The sequence below is a fragment of the Lissotriton vulgaris genome, chromosome 2_1 (genome assembly GCF_964263255.1).
Source record: "Lissotriton vulgaris chromosome 2_1, aLisVul1.2, whole genome shotgun sequence".
Lineage (NCBI taxonomy): Eukaryota > Metazoa > Chordata > Amphibia > Caudata > Salamandridae > Lissotriton > Lissotriton vulgaris.
In genome coordinates, this window is record NC_141687.1 from 1,401,475,118 (window position 1) to 1,401,502,198 (window position 27,081).

The window sequence follows — 27,081 nt, forward strand, 5'->3', positions numbered from 1 at the left end:
TACTTTTAGCTCCTTCTAAAATGTGACACAACAGTCAAGTGTTATTGTTTGATAAGCGACTCTTCATTAATCCAACCTGCGATACACCAATTAATTGTGGTAGAACAGGGTCAAGGGCTTTAGTTAAGATCTTAGCGTAGCTCTTAGCATCCAGATTAATGAGGGAGATTGGCCTACAGTTGTTTGCCAGAGTTGGATCCTTTCCATCTTTGGAAATGACCACTATAGTGGCTTCACTTATGGTACTGGTAATAGAACCAAATTCTGAGAAATGCTTGAATACATCTACTAGTGTAGTAATTAGTGAGGGAGCAAATGTTTTATGAAAATTAGCATGAAGTTATCCGGCCTGGTTCCTTTGTTCTGTTTGAGTGACTTGATTGCCGTTTGGATTTCTTCTGCATTAATATCAGAATTGAGGGTCTGTTTGTAATTTTGATATAGTCCCGGGAGGTTTAATATATCTAGAAAGGCCTTACAGTTTGCATGTGAAGGCCAAAAATCGTCCTGATATAATGATTTGCATAACTCTTTTAAAACAATCTACAATCTTCTGGGGGTTTGTTTGTATTCTATTCGATTTACCTCGTATTGCAGAGATATTTTTTTGTGGCTCTGTTTTTGTTTTAGATAGGAAGTGAGCATTTTCCCTGCTCTGTTCACCTCGCAGTGTCTCAAGCCTTTGAATTTATTGATCTAGACCCTTGCTTTCTCACTCAGTAGCCTAATATACTCATACTTCTTGTTTAAGAGATTAAAGGTTCGGTTATCTAGATTAGATACATGGGCTGCTTCAAGAGTCTTGATTTCATTTTCTAAGGTGCACAGCTTATTTTTGTGTTCCGTGTTTAATTTTGTTTGAAGTCTTTCAAGGTACCTCTGACTGTTGCCTTTAGTGCATCCCAAAAGGTGGGGATGGAAACATCGGGAGTCTTATTTTAATTAATATAATTAAGGATAGTTGTTTCAATATGTACTCTGGATGCGTATGCTTTTTTTCTGATTCATTATTGACGCACCATATTCTTTGGTTTGGAGTTCGTCCCTTTCAACATCAAAGATATGCATGAATAATCAGAGATCAACCTAGGGAAGATGTCTGTTTGATCAATGAATTTAAGCGACTGAGATGAGTAGATAATCAATTCTCAAATATAATTCATGCCTGTGGGAAAGGAAGGTATGGTCTCTAATACTGGGATGTTTGAGCCTCCAAAAATCTGTTGAATTAAACCTAGAGCAGATAAAGGTTTCATGGGAATTTTAATGAGGAGAGAGGTTCTAGGATTGTCTATTTATGGTTATATCGAGGGGAAAATGTAAACCATTCCCAACTATCATCAGCTCATCGCCCAGAATGTTTTTTAAGGTGTCTGCCATGGAGTTCCAAAGTTTGGGGGTATCAATATTGTGGCCATATATGTTAATGGTGTGCTTACATATTTCATTTTGACAGAGTTTTGCAATCATCCCACCTGTATTCTGGGTCAGTACTATGAGATAATAATTTGAAATCTGACCTGCTTGAGACCATGGTTAAAACCTCATCTATTTTGTTCACAGTAAAACAACACAGGACTTCACTTGTCCATTTATTATTAAAGGAAGCCACTTCTTTCAGTACTATTTTGTTTTCTTGCAGCAAAATAATGTCAGCCTTAAATTTGAACGGGTAGTTTTCAATACCCTCAGATATCTATCTCAAAAACTAGACAAATTGGGTGGTTGCAGACCGTCATGAAGCGCGAGCTCCCTGCTACTGAAACCACAATGTTTGCATAAAAAGAATAAGATACAGAGCTTTCTCGGGTGTCGCACCTAAGATATGGAACTCTCGGCCACCGGATGTTCGCCTAATCTCATCTACCACCTCCTTCAAAAAAAGAAGAAAAATAATTTCTGATTAACAAATGTTTACCCTAAGCTATCAGCTGTGTGGTTATTAATTGTAACCATACCTGTGGCTCTTTTATGATGTCTGACCTTTTCATTGCTGACTACCTTTGAGAACAAGCTTAGTAATTTATGTATTTTAAATGCTCTTTACTTCATTCATATATGTGATTATTTTAATTAGCTCAATTATACCCTACCTTTCCTTCATGTAAAACACTCTGATACCCACTAGGGTCATGTTCGCGCTATATAAAACTTTATAAATAAAAAAATAAACTTTCTTGTGTTTAACAGGGTGATTAAGTCCATCGACATTCAGTGAGACAATTTTCAAACTTTCAGTGAAGTCTACTTTACCCATCATGAAAGACTACTTAGCTAGTCAGGCCCAGTGTAGATAAAGATAGCACCATTTGACAAAAGATTCACTGTATACCAGTTGGGACAGCAGGTATATAGTCGTGTACATAGGATACAAATGTAACTGAAGACTGTTCAAATGGAGTAAGTCCAGGTGAGTGTTTAGGAGATACATACATGATGCAAGCCAAATTTTAAGCTTTGCATAATCCAAAATTGTAGAATGAGGGAGAGTAAAACAAAACCAAAGGATGAATGTAAGGGAGAAAAGAAGCATAATCCCATCCAAAGAAACCCCCATACTCACCCACCGAACCACAACAAGAATATTGGAAGAGACGATAGCAAAACATCAACCAACAGCCGCGGAGCCAATAGGAAGGTAACATCGTATGAACGGACCTAAAGTTAACTTGGGTCACACAAGTGACCTATATAAGAGTGAAACATTGTAATCCCGGTACGGTTAAGATATGGCCTTATAATATTTATTTGGTTTTACAGACCTTTTGTACTGAATGAACAATACAAACATGGATCTCCCGTATACCAGCATATAGTAAGGAACTGGTGATACTCATGTATAAACCAATGGTACACAAGTGCACAATTTTGGTGTTATCATAAGGAGATGAGAAAGAGTTTAACTATGATATAATATTGTTGGTTCATAATAATTGTAGAAGGACAAGATCTTTTTTAAGCATGAACCCAATCTAGTCTTGTCAACTATGCATTGGATGAAGAATTGTTGAATAAATTAATGCACAAGTTGTGTAGAATTATGCCGGTATGTACAACTTTTATCAATATGTGTAAGCAAAAGATGCTGGATTGACTGGAGTTTTCTACAATATTGTGACATTCTGCTAAATGTGTGATTGGATTTTAACTTATTGATGTGTTTTGTTTGTCTGTACATATTGTAAATATTGGTTTATGTGTTGTTTTTGTAGCCCTGAAGAAGTCCTACGTGGACGCATCGGCTATTGAGTTATATCTTTTACACATTGATGTACCTTTCATGAAAAGACTAACTGATAAAGAACAACTGAAGAAAGAAAATATTGATATACAGCTTGAATATTTACGGCATGCCAATGCATTTTGAATGTTCAGTTACGCATGAGATACAAAAGACTTTTGTATGTACTTTACTCCATTTATTTACTAATTTTGAGGGCTGAACCACCATCCGATAATTTGTTTCGGAGGTTTTCTTCCATTTTTTGAAGTAGAGACAGGTTGTGCTTTTAGGTTCGCTGCACCATCGCTAATATTTATACTTTACCCCTTACTTTTGCTGGCAAGTGCGGTTCTTCATTGCCTCAACCTCTCTGTTTTTTGTTGCATACACTGGAACAACGCCTTATTAAACACCTTTAAGTCCAGCCTTACCGACCTCAACCTTACACAATCATGCAATGAACCAATTCACATTAGTGGTGCTACCCTTGATCTAATTATCACTAAGGACGATGCCATTCAACTGGAATCCATAACACAATGTGATTGGTCTGACCACTATCAAAATTACCATCCTCATCATGGCTACGGTGTTGACTAGAAAGGGACAACCTCTCAAACCCAAACAATGGTCCAGAGACTTGAGAAATATTAATCTAACCTCTATTAGCAATAACATCCTCCTTCTACCCTCAAGCATGACAAAGATGAATGATCTCACAGAGCATTACATGCAATCCAGTCAGACATCTTGACACAATTGCTCCTAAGAAACTAAAAAGAGGAAAGGCATGTCTTAAGGCTTGCAGAAAGTTCATGGCGAATATATCCTTCCATTGATAAACTCTAACATTTGAAGGTAACAGGATGTTCCTACAATAAACACATTTGTAGTTCCAAAGCAGAATACTTTAGAGAACAATTGGACAATGCTAAAAATAGAACCAAAATATTATTATTCGAAACCAATAAACAACAAGCAGTCTACAAATCAAAACATCACCGTGTAGACTCTGTGTTTCTGCCTAGAGGTGATGATTTATCTGCATATTTCTTTGAGAAAACAAGAAGGGTAATTGAAACATGTACTCCTGAGCAAGATGGTGGCTGCTTGACCGCCACTAGAGGTGCTTCGGTGCTCCAGCCCGAACAAGGAGAAAGATGGTAAAATAACATGGAGAAAGATGCTCATTTTATAATCCAAGCAAGGCTCTGGTGGTGGAGCCGGTCTGAACTGCGAGGACTACGAGGCTTGGTTATAGCGGCTCTGTGGGAGTTTAGGATGACCTTGGCTCTTGGAGAAGGAGGCTAGTATGGTTTTTACGATCCGAAATGGCTCTCAATATCAACAAGGCTGAAACGGACGTGGCGTAACTGGAGCAGCAGCAGCAGGGCAAGTATTGAGCAAACCCCGGTGTGGGGTTTCCGTTAAGAAACAGGAGGAGGCTGCCGCTTAGGAAGCAACAGGGGCTGATCAGGACATCCAAAAGGAACATTGTAAGGCTCCTGTGGACCAGGGTGGTTCCAGGCAGCCATTGATAGCGGACGCCTTTTCGTCGGCTACTGCTACTGTTGGAGCGAAACTCCCTCCGATGGTAATCACGGCAGGGGACGCCTCCTCTGAGTCTGAGCAGCGGGGAGAGATGGGCTGGGCTCAGGGGAACTCCCCGCCCCCGACACAATGTTGCCACCAGAGGATGGAGCTTTGCCAAAAGGAGACAAGATCATTATACCGGGACTGGACGGCTCAGCAGATGACTCACTCAAGGGAAGAGTGCAAGCCTCAGGACTCCCAGAAGGAAGGGAAATCTCCAAGTGGGTATTGGTAAGCACAGAATGTATTCCTTTATCTGAATCTCTAAATACTGATACACCTGGGACTGATTTACAGGGACCATGTTTAAAGAATTTGCTGAGGGTCTCCAGAGCTAGGGGACAGATGATTCAGTGCTTTCTGCCTCTAGTGTGGTGCTCAAGGAGGAAGAGTATGGGACTGAGAGTTCATCAGCTAGCCTCATGGGTAATTATGACAAATTGGCTACTCAAAAAGAAGAAAGGCTAAAAAAAGCCAATCAGGTCAAGACATGGATATCAGTCTAGCCCACAAGCTAAGATCGGACTAATCTGCCACTAGTCAGGTCTATGAGGACGGGGGTAGGAAAAGAATAGCTCAAAATTACCCCGGTAATTCCTCAGGCCCTATAGATCACCCCTCTATCGATCTTGTTTGTTCAACTTTAAAACAAATGCAAGGTGAAGCCCGGGTGGAAAACTGCAGGGCCCACCAAGCCACAAAAAAACTGAAAGGGTCAATTTGGATCAGCAAAATTTGCTCAGAAATAAAGGAGGGAGTGACCCTTGTCGAGGAACGAGCCGGAGCACTAGGGGGGAAAGTGTGTAAACTACAGAAGCATTACGGAGTCGCAAGATATGCAAAAGACAGAGGTAATGTGGAAACTTGAGGAATCTGAGAACCGACAACCCCAAAATAATCTTCCACATCTTCTGCATCTGAAGGCGATGAACTGGCTTCCTCTTGAAGCCAGAATCGAACTCAAAACTGGCATGTATCACCCACAAAGCACCACACATGAAATCCCCTGCATATCTCGCCCAGAAAATCATGGTTTCTGGAGGAGCCAGAAACTCCCGGTCCACCTGGGACTTTGTGCTCCAGACACTACGCGTCTGAAAGGAAAAAACTTACAATCGTGCTTTCTCTGGGGCCACACCAAGAATCTGGAACTCGCTGCCGTTTTCATTAGAAGAATTCCCTCTCTGTCAATATTTAAAAAGGAAGTCAAAACCTTCCTAATGGGCAAGTTTCTCCCATAAATCATGCATTGCATACACCACACAACGGCTTTGCTTGTTTTTTGTTTCTGCTAGAGTTTGGACTGACTGGCTGCTATCCATCTTGTACTGACCTTGTACCCCACAAATGTAATTGCTGGATTTTTCTGCATTATGATCTGAACATTGTATACACCCTACTATTCCCCAAATTATCCTTCTACCCCTACTTATGTTTTTTTTCTTTGACTATTTCATACTTGTATACAAAGTGTTATCCCTGTAAAGCATTCTGATACCCTAACAGATCACATTTGCGCTCTATAACACACTAAAAAAAATAAAATAAAAAAAAATAAAATCTTAGGTTTTTGGATTTAGCTGAGAACATCAAAGGGAGTGACATGATATCCCTTATGGGTGGACTCATGAAGGGAGCTTTCCCTGACCTACCACAGTGGAAATGGGATGCTGAGTTTCCAGATGATGTTAAAGGAAAAAAATAATGTGGCAGGACAAACTTAACGACCTCGGGCAGTCTTAGTTTTTTTGGTAACTTTCTCGTCCGGCCGGTCATATTCGATAAAGGAAGGCCTAAAGCAAAACATACTTTTGAGGGTCATACGTTCTTTGTCCGCCCACATTTCTGCAACATTACAGTGGAAAAGGAGGTGGAGATTACATCAGCTGATCACACCCTTCCAAGTAGAAGGCAGCGGGGCTTACTTACTAAACCCGGCCTGAATCAAAGTTATCTACAAAGGGAAGGTGCAGGTTTTAACATCTGAAAATAAGACTCAAGAGTACATGAAGGAGATAAAGGGAGGCTCTGGACCATCGGGACTAGAATAAAAAAATTCCCTCAAGAGAGTGTTGATAACTGTTGTACTAGAAAGGGGTTTCTGTTTCCTCCGGCTTATACAGAAGGATATTTCAGATCCAAATCTTTCTTTTTTTTCTGGACTTTACACAAGGGATGTAGCCCAGGGGCACTTAGGGGCGGGTTGAGTGGGTGGCATCACAAGGGTCAGACCTGACCTATTTGCTCGTTTATAGGGGGGTTAGCTGGCGGTTGGGAGGACCGGGGCAGTTTGGGGAGGGGTCTGGGTGGGGTGGGTTGAGGAATCTTTCTAGAGTGGAGAGTGAACACTATGTGGTGGTGAGAAGGTTTGATTAAAAATGCTAAATACGTTTCTGGGCCGTCTTTTCGCTATGAATGAGCAACTTGTGGATTGCAACTATTAATATCTGCAGGCTAACTGATCCCCTGAAAAGGTGCAGGGTCGCCCTGGATATGCTTTATCTTATAGTAGATAAAATATGTATGCAAGAGGCCCACATTGAGGGGTCTAGGAAAGTATTGTTAGAATCTCTGGGGTATCAGGTGGTAGGTAGCACACTACAAGGAGTATGGAAACGAGGGACTGCAATTCTGGCACGGAAATGGAGGGGCCTGCTCCCCAGGAAACTTTTAGATAAATATGGATGCTGGATCATAGTTGAATGTCAGATCCCCAATGGGGGGTTTACACTTTGCTCTGTTTATGGGTCCGTTTTAGATGACCCAGAGGTGTTTGAATGGCTAAATACAGAATTATCTCTATGGACACTCCCTCCCTCTTGTCTGGGGATCTTAATATTAACTTGAATGAGAAATTGGTTGGTGCAGGGGCTGGGGTGTATAAAGGTCATAAACTTAAGGTTTTTAGGTCTCTTCTGGACCTAGGCTCCTCTCATAGTTTCAGGGATGTTTGGAGAGAGAAATTCCCCCAAGACCCTGGCTTTACATATTACTTGGTGCCTCATAAAGTTAATGTAAGGCTTGATTATTTTTTTGTCTCCCAAGATGTTTTACACGGATCCCGAATAGAGACATACTATGGTCATGCCATATCATAATCCACTGGGACTGGAGGTTCCTTATTTATGTCTGAAAACATGAGTAGCGCTTCCATAGGGATAATCTGGGAAGCTTTTAAGGCTGGGTTCCGGAGGGAGATGGCTTGGTTTAGTTGGACCCGCCAAAAAAATAAAGACCTCATCTGGGTGAGAGGTATAACACCTGTCTCATGCAGAGGCCATGGCGATGGAAGTAGTTGCTTCGGGTAGAGAAACAGAGATTCAGACAGCTCAGCTGAAAGTAGCAGTGGCTAAAGCTGAGATAGTGAGTCTCTCCACAAAAAAGGCTGCAGAAAAATTCTTAGCACAGAAACACAAACATTATGAGGATAGTAAGGGGGTGGGTAATCTCCTGGCGTAGGGACTAGGCAGCAAACAGCCCGAGCCTTAATTCGTAAAATTAGGGATCCCATGTCAGGAACAATCTCGGACCGAGAAGGAATAACAGAGATTTTACCAATGGTTATACACAGAGGATGAGGGAGATGAAGACAAGCATATGGTTAGATATCTCAGTTCAGTGGTGCTAGATAATATAGGGGATGAAGATCAGGAAAATCTAGGCCCAGCGTTCACTATTGAGAAACTTGAGCTAGCAATCTCCTCTCTTGCGGCCGGGAAGGCAGTTGGTACAGACCTCATTCCAGGGGAGTTTTACAAGATTGTGACCGAGTGCCTCATGAAGTATCTGCTGGAGCTTTTCTGGTCAGTGCAGGGAGGGGAAGCGGCACATGGGTCCTGGGCGTTGGCAAATATAGTAGTGTTCCCAAAGAAAGGGAAGTCTCTGTTAGAATTAGACTCCTACCGGCCAGTTACCCTGTTGAATAGTGATTCCAAAATCTAAAATTGTGTCTCTATGGCAGCACAGCTTTGTTCCAGGTTGCAGTACGACAGATCACATTAGACATCATGAGTTTTTCCAATATCTCCAAATCTGTGATTTCTTACTCAAAAAGGTGGGAGCGCCTGAAGGTTTTTCCTAGGAACGAATTTATTGGCAAAGTTTTGAGTAGGAAAACTCATAGCAGGAAATTTTATCAGATCTTGAATGGACTCATGCCATATGACCTAGAAGATGCCCTTCTGGTTTCTAGAAATTTGGCACAGACTGTCTTAATCTCTGCCTCCTTGTAAGTACAGCACTATAAAACCTACTACAAGCTGTGCTATTCCACCGTGATAATAGCTAAATGGGGGAACCAGAAAAGTGCACGGTCCTAGATGCCTCATACATGGGGTGGATTTGATACATATGTTTGCAACATGCCCAGCATTATTTGGTTTGATAGGTGACATCACAGAGTTTTTAGAGGGAAGATTGGGTAAAAGTAAAGCACTCAACCAGCAACTTATTTTACTGGAGGTTAGTGATGAGTCATTGCTTAGCCAGGCACAGGCATTTTTGTTTATCTCATTGGCGGCTCTTCCACTATGCCTGGCTACAGCATGGCGGGATCCTTATCCACCATCAGTCCAACAATGGTTTGCACGCTTAATGGCTATGTACCACACTGAGGTAGCGGGATATGCAAAAAAAGGAAGGGGGGCCTTAAGGAAAGGGTCTAGGGTCTGGGCTACTCTGACAAGATGGGTGGATACACTTGAAGAGGGTTAATGACTTTTTCTTTCCTTTCCCTTTTCTGCAAGTGCAATCTTTTGGGAATGAAAGGAATATAAGCATAATTGTCAGTGTTATTGGTCTCACTAAACTTGAATTAATTTATTTTTAGAAAGCAGATCTGTCCACTTAGGGTGGGGGATAATGTATGTGATTTATAAAATGCGCAATAAATACTTGTTTTAAAAAGAAAAAGAGAAATCAAAGATGGATTTTATCTGAGTTGCTACTCGCCTACCGGATGATGCCAACTCCGGGCCAACTCAATTTCCTACCAGTACAGCTACATGGCTATTCCCCCACTACTGGATACACTCCAAAAAACGAAGCCTCATGGAATTCCTTTCAAATACCAGATGAAGCCGATCTACTCGAAAAAATGTACATCTGTAAAACCTGCCAGCCACTTCAGTGATCCTCTGCCTGCCAAGCTCATTGATCAACTTATACCTTTCATTCTCCCCCTCTTGACGACAATTGTCAATGCTTCTCTCTCTCAGGGTATGTTCCCTGACACCTTACAGATTGGTCAGGTACTCCCAATAAAAAATAAAAAAATTCGGACCAATCTGACCTCAACAACTATCGCCCCATCACCAGTATCCCATCACTTGCAAAACTATTAGAGAAAGTCGTACAGCTGCAACTCTGCAACCATATTGAGAACTTTCAACTCCCAGATCCTTGTCTATCTGACTTCAGATCGGTTCATAGCACTGAAACGGCTCTGATACACATTGTCCATGATGCCCTTTGAACGTTAGACCAGAACATACCCTGCTTGCTTATGCTACTTGCTTATGCGCATCTGCTTTTGATATGGTCCACCATGACAGCAGGATTGAACTCCTTGAGAAAAGGATGGGGTTCTCGGGTCACGTTTTAAGCTGATTTGCTTCCGTCATAAATAAGAGAGCTCAAAGAATTAAAGTAAATCAAACCCAATCTAACTTTACTCTGGTCACAACTGGAGTTTCCCAAGGATCCTCACTCCCACCTACCTTATTCAAATTGCCCATGGAACCACTTAATGAACTCCTGAAGCTCTCAAACATTTGGTATCACATGTACGCTGATGGCACACAATTGTACGGAAAAAATCTCTTCAACCTAAAACATCAAAGTGCTTGACTGCGCCTTACAGAAAACTCAACAATGGTTGACCCACAATCATCTCATGCTTAACACACTCAAAACTGAATTCCTCCTGATTGCCCCCCACAATCACTCAGCTAGTACGAAGTAGTAACTTAAACTCAGCGCTCTCAACTGCGCCCCACGTTACTGAATTCACTAGATCATTAGAGATTACGTTAGACAAACACTTGAATATGCAAGATCATATCAGTGCAACCACTAGGGTAGCCAAATACCACCTGAACACATTGAGAAAAATAAAGCCTTTCCTGCCGCCTGAAGACTTTCAATCAGAAGTCCAAGACCCAGTCCTCTCCAGACTAAATTATGGGAGTACTACTCTTGCAGGCTTGACCAAAGCAAAGCTGGCTCCACAAAGGGCTAACTTGAACTCAGCAGTTAGGCTTATCAGTAGCGTCAGAAGATCTGATTACATTACTTCAGTTATAAACTATCTAAAGTGGCTACAGTTTGAAGCAAGAATTAAGCTGAAGATAGCTTGCATGACTCACAAGGCCCTCCACCATAACACTGCCTTTACTTGGCCCAAAAACTCAATCTAGCTATTTGGACACGATCCTTAACCTCTCCGAGGCTCATGACGAGCTCAGCTCTTCATGAGGCACAGTGGAGCTGTGCGTGGCCCCCCTCCCCCGCAGCAAAGGTGTTAAGACGCAGTAACTCCCTGTTGCTCAAACCACAGAAGTTCAATAAAAAAGAAAACCTACAACCGTTCTTTCTCCGGTCTAGCCCCTAGAATTTGGAACACTTTGCCAGATGAAATCAGGACAAACCCGCCTACTTCTGCCTTCAAAATAGAGGTAAAAATGCTTAAGATGAACAGATTCCTTCAGGAGGACTCTTCAACTCACTCAGCGTGGCTACTTGCTTATTGGTCTAACCCAGATCACTGACCCTACCGGGATAATTAGTACACTGTATTTGTATCTGCATTTTTATTACTTCCAGTTTGTTTGATCTAATCACTTTGTACAGCGCTCAGATACCCTGATGGGTCACGTTCGTGCTATATAAAACTCAGTAAATAAATAAAACATAAATACATCTTAACAATAGCTGCACCATTTTATTTTTATAAAACGAATCCCACAGTACCTTGTATACGAGCTTGTGGTGAAGAAATCGATGAATCCAATAGATACACATATCGGTGAAGAAGAGAAAGGAGACCATGCTTGAAATGGCCCCAAACCAGCCTAAAAAGATATTAACAAACACCTAGATTATTAGATCTCTTGTTGGCATTAGTTGATTAACAATTCAAGTATTCACAAGTATGTAGTTGAGCGTACAGGATTTGCTCTAATGTGCAGTGCTTAAACCAAATATCTTACAACAGTTCCTCTTTGTCTCTGTTGCTTCCTAACCAATAATATAGTTCAAGGGTTGAGTGGTTACAACAGACAGCAATTTATACTACAAAAGAAAATATTTGCACATACATTTGACACGATTACAAACAGCTTAATGATTGTTTGCATTTAATCACAAGACTGACAATACAATATTCAAACATTCGTGAATATACTCCACTCAACAGACACAAAGCCACTGTATAATGCTTGATGTAAGCAACAGTTGGGCTGCGGTGTACCTGAATCTGAGGACTGCTGAGCTATAGCGTTATTCCCTGTGTTACTACAGGCCAGGATAACCGTGGTCTAGTCCATCCAGATTAACTTTTGATGTTTTGTTTCCAGTTACAATTATTTCAAATTTCTTTTTCTCTCCCACTTTGCATCATGCCTATATGTAATATTACGTTTGTTGTAGGAGGAGTGTTTAGGAGGACTTAGAAAGGACTAGAAGTATTGTAGTTTAGTTTTCCAGAATTATCTCAATGGACTGCCAAGTTAGGGCCACAATGAGTTAAAAGATTTGTAACAAATTATTTTGCACAATTCACAGCTGAGTTGCACAGAGATGCCTGGCGCTGTGGCCTTCCTAATGCCTAAAAAATAGAAAGAAGATATGCTTTTTAGTAGATATACAGAAGTTGAGCTGGTCTTCTTGGGTGCAACCAAGAATATCTTTGGATGTGGATCTCCAGCATCACTACACTGGATAGTAAGGGAAGGCACTGAACATTCATTTTATTTCAACAGTTATTTTTAAATACTTTTCTAAGTTCAAAATGATGCCCCCTGCTCCTACAAAATAGCGTATCTATTAATGACCTCCTTATGAGTCATTCCTTGACATTAACTCTGGATGGATACCACCCTGGGCCACTACAAGTAGCCCAAACTATCTGGATGTGAAAATTAAAAGTCTGGTTTCACTTGGTGTGGATGCACACCCAGTAAAAAACAATGCACTGACAGTCGAGGGTGTGCAGGTAGGAGAAAACTCGGGGACCCCATCTGACGAATGCAACATCATGGGGAGGAGCAAGCATTACTCCCCTGGCCTGCCTCTGACTCATTGAAGGGCAGCACCCCAACCCCTGACCTCCACCAGCCTCCTGCTGACTGCTTGTGCCTGCTGTGAGAGGCAGAAAATGTCATTGGATTTAGCCCCAGAATTGGTGAAAAACCCAATGGCAAAGGGCAAGGTATTGCTGGGTCCATGTGACTATTCCAGGGAACTTGTAATTGCTGAATTCTGGTGCAGGTATACATACTGGAATTGGAGTGCAACCCACCCTCATTTCCCGAATTCCTGAACCACAAACTGACAAACTAATAATGGAGGCCTTAATTTTAAATATTGCAAGTATTTTGGTATACACGAGAGCTACAAAGTATGAGCTTTGTCCTTCTGGAGATTATAACTTTGAGGACCTACCACATCCACATAACCCTGAAATACAAAATCAATATTTATCCTACCTACTTAATACATCAAACACCATTAGATACCAATTAACAAACAGAATGAAATACTTCTAGTAGGAAGCAATACATTTTGGTTAAATCACAATCCTGTAGCCTTTGGGAGAAATGATACATTACCCACAACAGGCTGCCAAATAGCAACTATCAAATAGCCTACAGCTTACATACAATGTTGTTGGGAATGTTGAATGGGAAAGGCAGAGAGACCCCCTCCAGCAATCTAGTCACATCCTGGGTGATCCCCTCCTGGTCAGGGATGATTATGGGCAGCAATTGCACTTGGAATCTTCCACAATGCAAGGTAGGCCTAAGCAGGGGATAATGGAGAGCCCCCCCCCACCCCCCATCGTGTGACTAATGTACTGCTTAGGCATGACCACAGACAGTAGTAACACTTTGAATCAACTCTAGTACACGAGTAGGATCCCTTAATGTTCCCCCAGTAAGCCTAATCTTTTCCAGTTCCTTCTTTCAGATCATCACAAGAGGGCATCTCCTCGATGCCCTCTACTCCCCTCTTTCAGCAGGCAAGGAGGACTCATTTCCAAAGCAGACCAGCAGCTCCTCTGCAGCAAACAGTTGCAGACTTTCTGGAGATGCCCCCTCACCTCCTGGAGACTGACTATCATGACATCCAACATGGATCTCAAGAATTTAGTTGACACTCTTCGGACAATGAGAAATTTCTGAACAATCTGGGGAATATCCAAGATCTCTCGTATGGCTTATTTCCAGACAGGGAGTGTTCATTTCACAGTTATTGTTATGGAAACATTTTAAGGGAAATCACTCAATAGTTGTATTCCTTTCCTCCGAAGCAGACATAGTCGTCTCTGTCGTCAGCTGTCTCCCGTCAGCTGTCTCCCGCAATTAAAAGTTAACTCCTCGCATCACAAAGCAATCAACCTTTTGTAGTAGCACTTCTGGGAGAGACAATGGGCAGTGAAAGACAAAACAGTTCATCAAGCGGTTACAAAGGAGACTACTTGATCTCCCCACACCCTACACCTATCCAAATGTGATTAGTCAAGAAGAAGCAATCAGACAAACCACAATGAAAACATTAATGCAGCATTTCTATAGGCGGTTGTCTCTATCCTCTCATATCTTATTGTCTGGTGCATCACAAAAGCTTCAGGAATGCCAAGCAGATATTCAATCTCCATCTTGAATCATGCTTTTCCAGAGGAAATCCCACTGGTCTCAAAGCCAAATATATGCATGAAACACAGATTCATAATTTAGCCACTTGATGCTCCTAGCACACGTACAATACAATCAGAATTTCAGAACGGGTTCTGGTCAAGGAACTTTAGTGGAACTTTGGAGAGCGTGGCCAGTAAACTTCTTGTTCACTACCAGGGTAAGGAAAAAGACATGTCTGGTACCAGAGATTAAAAAACGGCAGGCTGCCACAATGCTAAGTATCTCTCAGCAATATATGGATAGTAGTCCCATGTAACAAGGAAGTACCGCTTTCTGAATGCTTCCTGACCATAGAGCTCCTTTTTAGATCTTCAGTACCTTTAAAACATACAAGACCTCAGTGTGCACCCTAGGTACTAAAAATAAAAATACAGTGGATCCCTGCAATTGGGTAACTCAACATTGCAAAACCAGGATTCCTTATCCATAGCTGCACCGCACCAAGGATCCCAGAAAGTCAAACAGTGTTGCCTGGAGGTTCTGATATCTTTTGCCATGTCTCAATAGAATTAGAGTACTCTCCTTGTAACTAGTAAGTGTAGATGTCTATTCAACAAAAAGACAAGGTAGCAAAAAAAGACATCAGGAGCTCTTTGACCTCTTAAGACATCACAGAATTAATCACCCTTGTCCCACCCATAGCTCCCACGGGCCATTAACTTTTGCTTGTGACACTAGCTTTGTAACCCGCAATTATGGTTATTTGGGGTGTTTAAGTCCAAGGCAGGGTTAGGAACTTCTTCAAAGCTCACACCAAAATACCTGTTTGATACTGTAAGAAAGTAGGATCTGCTTCTTATGGTTAGCCCCACTTTTTGCTGGATATAATACTGTTTTTGACTAGTCTGACTGGGATCCTGCTAATCAGGACCCCAGTCTATCTGCTTTCTCCCTAAATTGTTCTGCGATGTACTTAGGTACATCCCAGATTGATACTGGCGTACCCTGGTCAGTCCCTAGTATATGGTACGCATGTACCCAGGGCATAGGCACCGCATAGGTCTCCCATGGGCTGCAGCATGTATTATGCCACCCATGAAAGATCATTTAAAATAAACCTTCAGGCCTGCCATTGCAGCCTGTGTAAGTCGGTGCTTGCACCACTTACTTACGATATATAGGTTTACTATATTTAATGGTCACTACACATTAAACCTATAAGTCACCCCTGTAGCAGGCCTTTACAATCCTGAGGGCAGGGTGCTTGGTTCTAAGTGAGAGGGTGCCCCTGCGTGAGCAGGACACCCCTGCAGCCTACGGAGTCCATTCTCCCGGGATGTCAGTGAAGCAGCCATATAATATACAGAGGGGCATTTCAGGACTGCGTGATGACCATCTCGAAAACGGCTGCAACCAACCCTATCGTGTTTGGTGTCAAACATGTTGGAATCATACCCCCACACCAGTAACAGGTGTGGGAGGGATGATTCCACCCACCAGGAAAGCCCTTCGTGGGGCCTTCGGTGTTCCCAGTACCAGCCTTCTAGCTCCAAACAGCACAAAATGGTTGCTGCCAACCAGAGACACATTTCTGCCCTCCTGCTGCTGAGCCAAGCTCGAGCAGGAAAAGGCAGAATAGGCATCCTGTCACAATGAGGTGTGACCACCTCCCTGACAGAATTTAGTGTATTAGGGGTGGGTGGGTAGGTGGGTGCGCTTGCCAGCGGCTGAAAACCTACAGGAGGGGCACATTTGTTGTCTCTGTGCATAGCCCAGTTCAAACCACTGCACTCCGACTGCCTGGGCACTCTGGACTTCGCTGGACTTCGTTTAGGCCTGGCTTCGCTGGACTTCGTTTGGGTCTCCCTTCGTCTCACTCTCAGTCTGCTGCATCGGCTGTGCCTGTGCACCGTACAAGATCTGTGTAGGACCTGTGGAGCATCCAAAACACCTGAAGATAATCTCCCTTGGAGTGAAGGAGTACTCCCCTGCATTTGCAGGCACCGCAACACTGCTGACCGGTCTGCTGATCCCAAGCTCCTCAGGACTCCGAACGGGTCAGCAACACAGGAGGTGGGTTTCTACGTCCGTCGAGGCCCAAGCTGCCCTCTCACCAAGTTTGATGTCAGAATCCATCATGGGGGCTGCAATACCCGAACGCCCGTGCACCGTGTACTTTTGTAAATGCATGTGCTTGTTGGCAATCCTGCGACAAGTGATTAGGCTCCAAGTAGCCCCAACCTCTGACAACTTTTCCTACAAAGATCTTCAACCACCTTTTACCATGTGCTCCGCGGCCTGTTGTTTTGTGAAACTGCCCAATATCCTCTTGCGACTCATGGGCCTCCGGCCTGTGGGTCCAATTGAAGGTCATCTTTGTTTTCCTTGGGCTCCCCTGGTTGCTCTGGGTTTGCCCTGACTCCAGTCCTTGTGGTGAGTTTCCTGGACATTGCTGGTCTGAACCGTACCCTTCCTTGACTTCCTGCGTGGGTTGCTTTTGCCAAGGCTTGTTGGTGCTCCCGCAGGACACCAACCCCTCAGCACTTGACATCCTTCGTGGGACAGCTCGCATCCCGCTCCTGGTCATCCTCAACGTCACCTGGTCCCCGCAGATACAGAGTCAAGGTCACTGTCAACTATCCTGAAGCACACAACATCGTGGGCATTCATCTACCGAGCCTCTGGTCACTCTCAAGTGACCCAGACTCTGTCCCTCTGCTTTCAGGTACTCCTCGACAAGAATCCACGTTTGGATTCCAACAGACACTTTCTCCTCTTCCAGCAGCGGCTCTTCTTCGAAGTCCTCCATTCACTTCACACCTATGCACCTGGATTCCCTGGTTTAGGTAACTTGGGTACTTCGGTATCCACGGGTGGGGTGGGTTTCCAACCTTCTGTCTTCCACGGGGTTTCCTCAAAGTCCACTGGGAAGGGTCCCTAATCTTAAAAAATCAAACCGCAACTTGCACATAGACTTGTAAGGAGCCTGCAGTTGTGTACTCACATTGCACATGGTCTCTGTGGGGTCCCGATCTACTCACCTTGGGTAGTTCTACGTCCTCTCAACATTCTCCTGACTCGAGTTGTGGTTCTTATAGCACTTTTTTAGTATACGGTTTTGTCCCCCCCTCTGTGTGGGAGACACTGGAACGTACTAAAGAGCATCAAATAGTAAATGCATATTTTTATACATACCTTGTGTGGTTCTTTTTCATTTAATCTACACTATAAGATTGCATCCTGGTAAAACAAAAGCTGCTCTACACTCCTTCAAGACCAAGTCTAAAGGCTGCTCTCCACAGCTACCACTTGGATAGCTTTCTAAGGTTGTCTGAGACCTCTTAAATCACCATAAGGGTTATCTGGTCTGAAGCAAGATGCCCACTTACATTAGTGGACATCATAAACCAGGCCAGCCTCTCACTGGTACCCAAGATTTACCTTCTTTTTTGTAAAAGTATGAAAACACAACTCTTTGAAAAAAAGCTTTCTCATATCTCAACCCTTCTTGTTTAGAAATGGTGGCCATTTTGGTCGACATCTCGAAAATTTTGCAAATAAAAAGTGTGCTTTAAAATGATTGAAATAATACAAATATACCAGAGAATAGGCAAAAAGTAAAGAATGCTAAGGCCAATATTGCAGAGCACCATTAACTGCACTCCACACAAATGCATTTTATTCAAAGCATACGTGGGCATCTTCTCTAATCAAGAAATCTAATGCATTCATATATATTTTTTTTGTCATAAGCTTCAAAGAAAGAAACTAAATCAGAAATTAAATGTAATAGACACTCAGGATTTTTGTTTTTCAGACTGATCTACTACAGCTTAGTTGGAAAAACTCATACCATATGGAGAGTCGTCAATGTTGTCATAAAGTCTGCTATACCCTCTCACTTCAGCAAAGAACAGGGCAACAGTAGGAATGCTGATCCATGGCATGGACTGAACAGCAAATTTTATCTCACGTTGAACTTGATTCTGAAAAAAATTAGAACATTAAACAGCTTTTCAATACCATGGACGACAAGAAGCTAGAAGGGAATGAAATATAGACAATGATTATGATCCAGGTGGGTCAGTTTCCCCTTTTAAAATTGTATCAAGTGATCTTGGGAGGAGTAGACATTGATTCAAGAGGCCCACCAAATGTCACACTCTATGTCTTTTCTTTCAAGTGAGCATTTTTTTATGGCACAATAAAGGAACTGTGCTGCTTAGATATCACTGGTCTCGTTGAAGAAATGCAAACACAAGGAAGGAGGTCTCCTGTGTCTTGTAGGCCTTCACTCCTACGTGCGCAGGCATTCACAGGCTTAACTAAACGCCTCCTGCAACTAATTTTTCAAAGTGCAATATCAATTTTGCGATAGTTCTGATTATGTACATCAGTCACAATGCAAAATAGCGCTCTTTTTGTCAATGAGTAATTTACACGTCCTTGCTTGTGTACTAGACCTAAAATGCACAATCCAACTTTTGAAACCGAGTCTTATCAACAATTCTATTGAATTGTTTAAAAGTAAACAAATACATTAAGTGCCTAGGTCACTTGTAATAAATGCCAAATGCAATCTGCCCTTAAATGTGTTTCGGTTTTTGTAGAGCTACTTTGGGGATAATAAGAACTAAAAGGTGGAGACTATTTTAGACAGCAGAAAGTTATAGCACTTTTAAGATCGTATACTCTTTCAAATTAAATGAAACAGGTATAATGGTAAAATGCTTAGATTGTAGAGGCATGAGTCACGAAGAAAGCTACATGGAAAGAAATATGTTTCACTGGGATGGTATGCTGTCCAAGAGTTAAAAGCTAACATTAAGCTAATGTCCTCTATTCGCCTCCATTCCACATACAAACCAATGGACAAGATTCTGATAGACTTTCTTGACGGTCTTTCTAAACGTAGAGGAAATCTTCACCTGTTGTACCAATTATATTCCAAACAGGGAACCTGGCAGAATACAAAAGTGCCACAAATTGGCAAACCTCCAAATGGGAATTTGCGCCGGGACACCCCTCGGGGTAGCCGTGCGCTATAAAAGAGACGTTACATAACATAACAATTTACAAAGAAGTGGGAAAACACGCCTGTTAAAATGTTGAAGGTGAAAAAGTCATAAACACACAAATTCAGCAGATGATGGATAATGTCGCATCACTGAAGGGCATCTATTTGTTTTAGTAAATTTAAGCACTGTGTAAATACCTGTATTGCTGCCTCTCTATCTCCCTATCTGCTTGTTGTTCCTTCACAAGGGTTAACTGTTCAACTTTCAAATGCTTATTTCTGTATTTTGTTGTTAAATTGTTATTAAAGAGGTCAAATCTATGTTTAGACAGAATTACCATGAAAAAAAATTACAAAATAATTAATACTGTCAAAAAAGTGCCACATCACGCTGCATAATTTGTTTTTCCGTGATGAATAATTTGGTGCTTCCTCGCCGCATATTTATGTGGGCCTAGTTCTGTAGGTGAGTCCACCCATGCTACTAAACACTATGAAATCTAGCATGCAGTGACTGTAAAACACTTGTTAATATTTTGTTTATGTGAATAGAATGACGCTTTACCTCCAAAAATTGCGGATGTTTCATCAACGAGTGATCAAATATAAAATAATAACTCAGGCTACCAAACAAGAAGTAAATGACGAGGGCGCCTAAGTTTGTCAAGACAAGAAGTCCAAGAATCTGTCGAAATGGCTCATCCTCTGGCCAGGATTCTGGATATATATATGGCGTGAAAAAATAGTGATCAGCGTAGTTTAGTACCAAATCCATCTTAACACCTGAAATGACAAGAAAAACAAAAGGTAACAGTATCAATAATGATTTTGTGTTTAAAAGGTGCCTCTATATTGTTCATTAAATGGCCTATGTTTTAATACGAGAACACATGCAGATGTATTCCACAATATATGACTCGTTATCTAAGTAAAACACATGTAAGAGTTGAGTTAATGTGAATGAAATAAGGAAAAGGCAAACATAAATTTAAATAATACAAGCACGGCTGGCAAGAAAAGTAGTTTGGGGGTTGTTTAAAGGATTATTTTTCTGTTTCATAATTATACTTGTATTTAAAAGTATCTTAAAATGAGCAAAAACCCAAGTAAAATTGTTGCCTTGTTTTAAAGTAATGGCTACAACGTTGTTTCTCGGAGTTACTGAACCAACAAACCGAAACTCAAATAAAACCGACCAGAGGGAAAATAAAAGACTACCCCATTCTCACCGGAAATCATTGGAGGTTGAATCAGGGGTCTGGCATGATTGCCTCTTAAATCAATTGCAGATTTAACCAGGAACCAATCCCAAAATTCCCGCTAAAAGCCATTGAGTTTGGATCAGGTACCAACTCTAACTTCTCTCTAATTAATATCAGATTGTACAAGGGGCCAAACCCAGCTTCCTTCTAAAATCTACCAGAGGCTAAATCAGGGACAGACCTAAATTTCCAACTGAAAACCATTTGAGGATGAATTGGAGGCCAAGCGCACCTTTTCTCTCAAATCCACTAGAAGTCAAATGAAAGACAGGGGCAAACTTTTCTCGGAAATACACTTGAGGCGGGACCATACTATTAGATTTGTTAGTATAATCTCCAATCCTGTTGGTATCCCATCACTACAAGGGCACGTACAGTAAGTACTTTGGTTAAATACCTGATTAAATGCAGTGGGTCATAAAGATATTCAATACACCACAAGGCAGAATGATGATGATGATGATTATGATTACACAGTGGGGCCTAATGAAGAGGAATGCACTGTGGGATAGAACGATTATGGATAAATTGTGGGCCACAATGAAGAGTAGTACAACGTGGAATAGAATGATTATGGATACGTGTGCGGCACAATGAAGAGGAATACACTGTGGGATAGGATAATTATGGCTACACTGTGGTCCACAACGAAGAGGAATATACCGGGGAACAGAATGATCATAAATACGCTGTGGGGCACAACGAAGAAGAATACACAGTGGGATAGAATGATTATGGCTACACTGTGGGCACAATGAACAGGAATGCACTGTGGAATAGAATGATTATGGTCCATAATCATTCTATTCCACAGTGCATTCCTCTATGGATATGGTGTGGGGGACAATGATAATGAGCAAAGGGTGAATGATGTTAAATGCTGCGTAGGGTAAGGTGAGATGAGAGGGAAATGGGAAGTAGGTTACATTCCCGACCTCGTCTCAATATCCTATGGTACTGGGTAAATATTGTAATGTCCCCATGCCTAAAAAAAGTGTAACGTAATATGGCTCCCTTGTAAAGCGTTCTAATGACCCCAGGGCCAAGATCGTACTATATAAAATTGCACAAAAGGGCAGAATGAAAGAGAATACCTCTTTGGGACTAGAACTGCGATGAACATATTTAGGACATGTGGATTATGGATACACAGTTAGGGAGAATGATCATAAACAGACAGGGGGTGATGAGTGCATTTTGCGGTACAATTTTGATCAATACTCACTGGGACAGAATGGTAATTAATACAGTGCATAACAAGGATGATGAACTAGACAGGGGGCAGAATGATGCTGAATACATTGGGCGGCCGAATGACAGCGCATACACTGCAGTGAAAATGATACTGTATGGGCAAAATGATGATGAATGAATACAACATAGATCGCAGTGAAAAAGCAAGGCTGGCAGGGGGCGTGGCCCTATTACATGCATTAGAAATGCACTCTCACCCAGTATGGTAGTTAAAAACATAATTAGAGTAAACAGAGCCCACCACACTTCTGGTGCCACTGCACAAGATGCCCATGCTCGGTGAATTGGGAGTAGAAGGTAGCATGATGCTTAGTTGTATGCAAAGAAGATTTTGCGACCGAGCCTTCGGGAAGTAGACAATGATTTGAAGACACAACGCTGAACCCCGTTGTGGGTGATGCACTGGGAAGCTGTCTGCAGGTCATGAATCTCTGGCCTTGGTTAAAGGTTGCAGCGCACTACGTACTTCCAGCTTACCTGTTTCTGGCGGACTCTGACCGCCCAATAAACGGTGGCTCCCTCCCTGCGGGACCGGACTCCTGGTGGTCCTGCTGAGCCTGGCTCCGGTGACGAGGCGGTACCGGAATTTCGCACTGTTTCTGACACCTCTCGTTGAGCCTCAGGGGCGGTCAATCCTGCCCCGTCGAAAGGGACCCTGCACTGGCCTGTCAGTGCTGAGGGGGCGGAGCTAGGTAGCCCGATGTGACGTCAGTATACTTCAGTCCTATCAGCGCTAAGGAAGCGAAGTGTAGCTGCCTCGCGCCGTGACGTCGCGCTTGAAGGTCTATCTGAGGCAAGGGGTGGAGCGCATAGCCTGATACGACGTGATGACCAGACCAGTAAGTACAAGCAGTGAGAATTGCGAATTGCCAGTTGTGAACACGCCCACTGGCTGCTAGTGGCATTGTCACCATGCCCCTCTACCTTGAATTTGACCCCGCCTCTTATTACGTGTCCCACCCCTGCCTTCTCTTGGTCCGTCGGCTTAAACTGCCGACTCTGATGCTGGAAACCAGGGTTCGAGCCTCTAGATCTCGTCCACAGCCTGTGATTCTGTGCGAATCATTTAATCTTGCCTGAATGTGTAATGTAAATACGGTGCTCATGCAAAAGGGCTCCAATATCTTCGGTCGAGTTCGCGCTATAAAAAAAAAAGGCGATGTCTTGTTTCACCAACCGCTGTCACAGTGCTCCAGAAACTGGCTGATCCAAAATCAGTAAGGTGTTGAATGAAGTCATCTATATTTACAGGTGTCAAGTGGTGGAAGTCATATCAGGAAAGAAGTTCTTCCAACGCCTGGTCGCAGAAGAGGGAATATCATTTAAATTTTCCTTTTGTTCTGTAAAAGTTTATTATTACACTAATAGTGAATAATGTTCTTGTTGGGTCCTATGTATCTTTAAGTGTTTGATGTTTACCTTTGAATGTAAGCACATGCCACCATGACCATTGTTCCATACTGGAATGGTGGCATGTGTAATTGTCAGAAGGGCAGTTGTACTTTGCTGCCGCTCTGACTGGTCGTTTCCTCTGGAGATCTCTTGTACTACAATAAAGAGATTAAATTTACCGACATAGCTTCCCCATCTTTTCACTGGTGACGATTTGGTTTCTGACCCTGGACCGGAACAGAGCTAGTTCCACGTTTAAGGAGACTTTTGGCCGCAACCTGTTCCTTGTCTCCGTTCCGGACAGCAATCCTGTTTCCATGGCACCTTGAGCGTTCTGCTGCCACCCGACTCCCAATCCCATAGGATGAAAAATTTGCAAACATTTGTGCCAAGAATTTTCAATTCTATTAAGGACAGGAGGCGAGGATTATACTTTCTCTATTTCAGTACACAGTAAAGAAGAAACTACAATACCCATGAGTACTCTGATAGTATAAATAGGGTCACAGAGGTCATAACTTCCTCTTTCTTGTCAAAACAGTTAAGTCATAAAGTCAAAAACGTAGAAGAAAAAACCAAGGATCTATGAAGAACATCCGGCCACAGGACATCCACAAGGCAATCAAACAGGCAAATCCAAGGACCAGGGGGACGAGCCACAGCAGTAGTCGCAGACGCCAGAGCTCATTTGAGGTAGGAACCTGAAACGGTAAACAAACTCGTAATACCTACACCCAAACTGAACAAAGTCAAGATTCCAGAGAGGGCGGGACACATTGCATAACATTTCATAATAGAGACATATGTAAGTCAGAACAGAACAGCAGATGAATGCATTATCAGTTAGAATAGCAAGGGTGGGATAATCCTCGCCTCCTGTCCTTAACCCTTTGTCTGCTGATGACGGAACCGCTCCGTCATCAGCTGCGGTGGGGCTGTGCTGATGACGGAGCGGTTCCGTTATGGCCCGCTCGGCGCTCCTGCACGGCGCGAATTCCGCGCCTGCGCTGAGCGTTCCATTGAACGGGGCGGGCCACGACGGAACCGCTCCGTCATAAGCACAGCGCAACCGATGCTGGTGACGGAGCCGTTCCGTCACCAGCATGTGGCCGCCGCGCGGCTGCCCCGCCCCCTTAGCACTGCAACGGAATAGCCGCCGCAGTGAAGGGGTTAATAGAATTGAAAATTCATGGCACGAATGTTAGCAAATTTTTAATTCTATGGCAGGACGGAGGCTCCGATTATGCTTGTTCAAAGCTTATCCACCACAACAGAAGCAACATCAACAATTGGCTTAAAATAAAAAGTCTTGAAAACAGATTCAGATGACCAATCCGCAGCCTTCATGATGTCATGAAGGCTAGCACCCATTGAAAAAGCCTTCAAAGCCATCGCTCTTCTAGCGGAGTGAGCACCAAACAAGTTAACATCAATGCCCGCCTCCTGCATGAGCCAACGAACCCAACGTGCCAAAGTTGCAGGAGTAACAGGCTTGAAAGGCTTCTGTAAACCAATAAGAAGTTGCCCTTGTAAATCATGTTGCAAAGATGCAGTGCTTACCTCGTAATCCTTGAGACACTGGACTACACACAATTGAGGATTGTGGGAAAACAAGGGATAAGAAACAGAAGAGATATTACACTTCGTCCGTCTGGAAAGAACAAAAGTGACACCTTCCGGTGAAAAAGTTCAACCGGCAAGATCTAAAGCTCGCACATCAGAAACACGTTTGCAAGATATCAAACACAGAAGCATAGTCAGCTTTGCAGAAAGCTGTTTACGGGTCAAGAACGAATTGGAGGGCCAAGACAACAGAAACCTCAAAACCACAGACACATCCCATAAGGCAACGTACTTGGGACAAGGAGGTTTTACCATCCTAATGCCTTTAAGTAATTTAGAAATCAAGGGATGTTCTCCCGCAGGTTTGCCATCAATCGGAACATGACCTGCCGAAATGGCCGAACGGAAATTGTTTACAGTTCTATAAGCTAGCCCCGAAGAGGCCAAAGAAGCCAAAAAATTACTAATCAGAGCGAGATCCGCTGAAACTTGATCCACTGACCGTTGTGCGCACCAAGCACCCCATCGTTTTCAACTGGACGCATAACGCTTGCGTGTGTTGGGAGCCCAAGCTTCATTGATAAATCGGGTAGATTCTCCCGATAGTCCCGGGACTTGCCAGCATCCCCCAAAATCCTCCAAGCCACCAACAGAAGTTGATCCGATAAAACCAGAGGGTGAGGATTGTGCAGAGGATCCAACAGAAGGTTCCACATGTGTGGAAGGATGAATGGTGTCGAGCAACTCATCTCCAGAAGAACTGGAAACCACGTTTGGGCCCTCCAAAGAGGGGTGATCAGAATGAGTTCCGAGGAGAACATACGTACCCGGGCGAGAACCCATGGAATCTACATGAAAGGGGGAAAAGCATAGCACAGAGACGGAGGTTAAGGCTGGAGAAAGGCATCCATCGCCAGGGCCTCTGGATCTGGGCGCCAGCTGAAGAATTGGGGAAGCTGGGCGTTCAGACGAGATGCAAACAGGTCCAACTGACAGGACCCCCAAATGAGAATCAATTTCCGAAAGACCCGAGGATGAAGCCTCCAATCTCTGAAGTCGCGGAGGTGACGAGAATTCCAGTCCGCAATCTGATTGCAAGAACCCGGCAGGTATTCTGCAATAACTGTGATCCTGCGTTGCAGACACAGGTGCCAAAAATCCTTCGCAATCTCTGAAAGAAGCTTGGACTTGGTCCCCCCAGTTTGTTCACATAACGAACTGCAGAAATGTTGTCCATCCTGAGAAGAATGCAGCAATTCGCTTGCTGAGGGGAGAGGCACCGAATCGCAAAGGAACCCGCCAGAAGTTCCAGGCAATTGATGTCTAAAGACAGTTCCTCCTGCGACCAACGACCCCCGTTGACACAGAACCGCATCGGGCTCTCCAACCCCAGAGGCTGGCATCGGACTCGATCACAACATCGGGAGTCCTTCCGAACAGCGCCGCGCCGTTCCAAGATTCCATGTGGTCCAGCCACCACAACATCTTCGTGCGAGCATCCTCCGCTAGGAGAACATGATCCGAGTATCGCAGACCCTTCTGAAGATGTCGAATCTTGAGGCGCTGAAGCGCCCGATAGTGCAGAGGACCCGGAAAGACCGCCTGAATGGAGGAGGACAGGAGACCCACAATGCGGGCCACCGATCGCAAGGAAACAGTCTGTTTGGCAAGAAGGAGACGTAAGTCCCTCTTGATAGCCCTGATTTTCTGCCCGGGAAGAAGGATTTGGCAAGAGACAGAGTCTATCCGAAAGCCCAGGAAATCCATCGACTGAGATGGAATAAAGTCGGATTTTTGAGGATTCACCAGGAAACCCAAAGATTGTAACAGATCGATGGACCATTGCAAATGAGAACGGAGAAGGATGGGACACTGTGCAAAAAGAAGGACATCGTCCAAATAAACAATCAGACGGACTCC

The 27,081-nt window shown here is 43.2% G+C and overlaps 1 protein-coding gene across 1 annotated transcript in view; it reads right to left on the minus strand.

Moving 5' to 3' along the window:
- SC5D (sterol-C5-desaturase) overlaps nt 1-22,913 on the minus strand; it is a 53,376-nt gene extending 30,463 nt beyond the window's left edge. The window contains exons 1-4 of the mRNA XM_086957166.1: nt 22,684-22,913; nt 20,256-20,473; nt 18,527-18,659; nt 11,786-11,886 (exon numbers count right to left, since the gene is read on the minus strand). Of these exons, the coding sequence (XP_086813292.1) occupies nt 11,786-11,886; nt 18,527-18,659; nt 20,256-20,465 (444 nt within the window). The 5' untranslated portion in view covers nt 20,466-20,473; nt 22,684-22,913. The remainder of the gene's footprint in view (nt 1-11,785; nt 11,887-18,526; nt 18,660-20,255; nt 20,474-22,683) is intronic.
- Between the last annotated feature and the right edge of the window lie 4,168 nt (nt 22,914-27,081).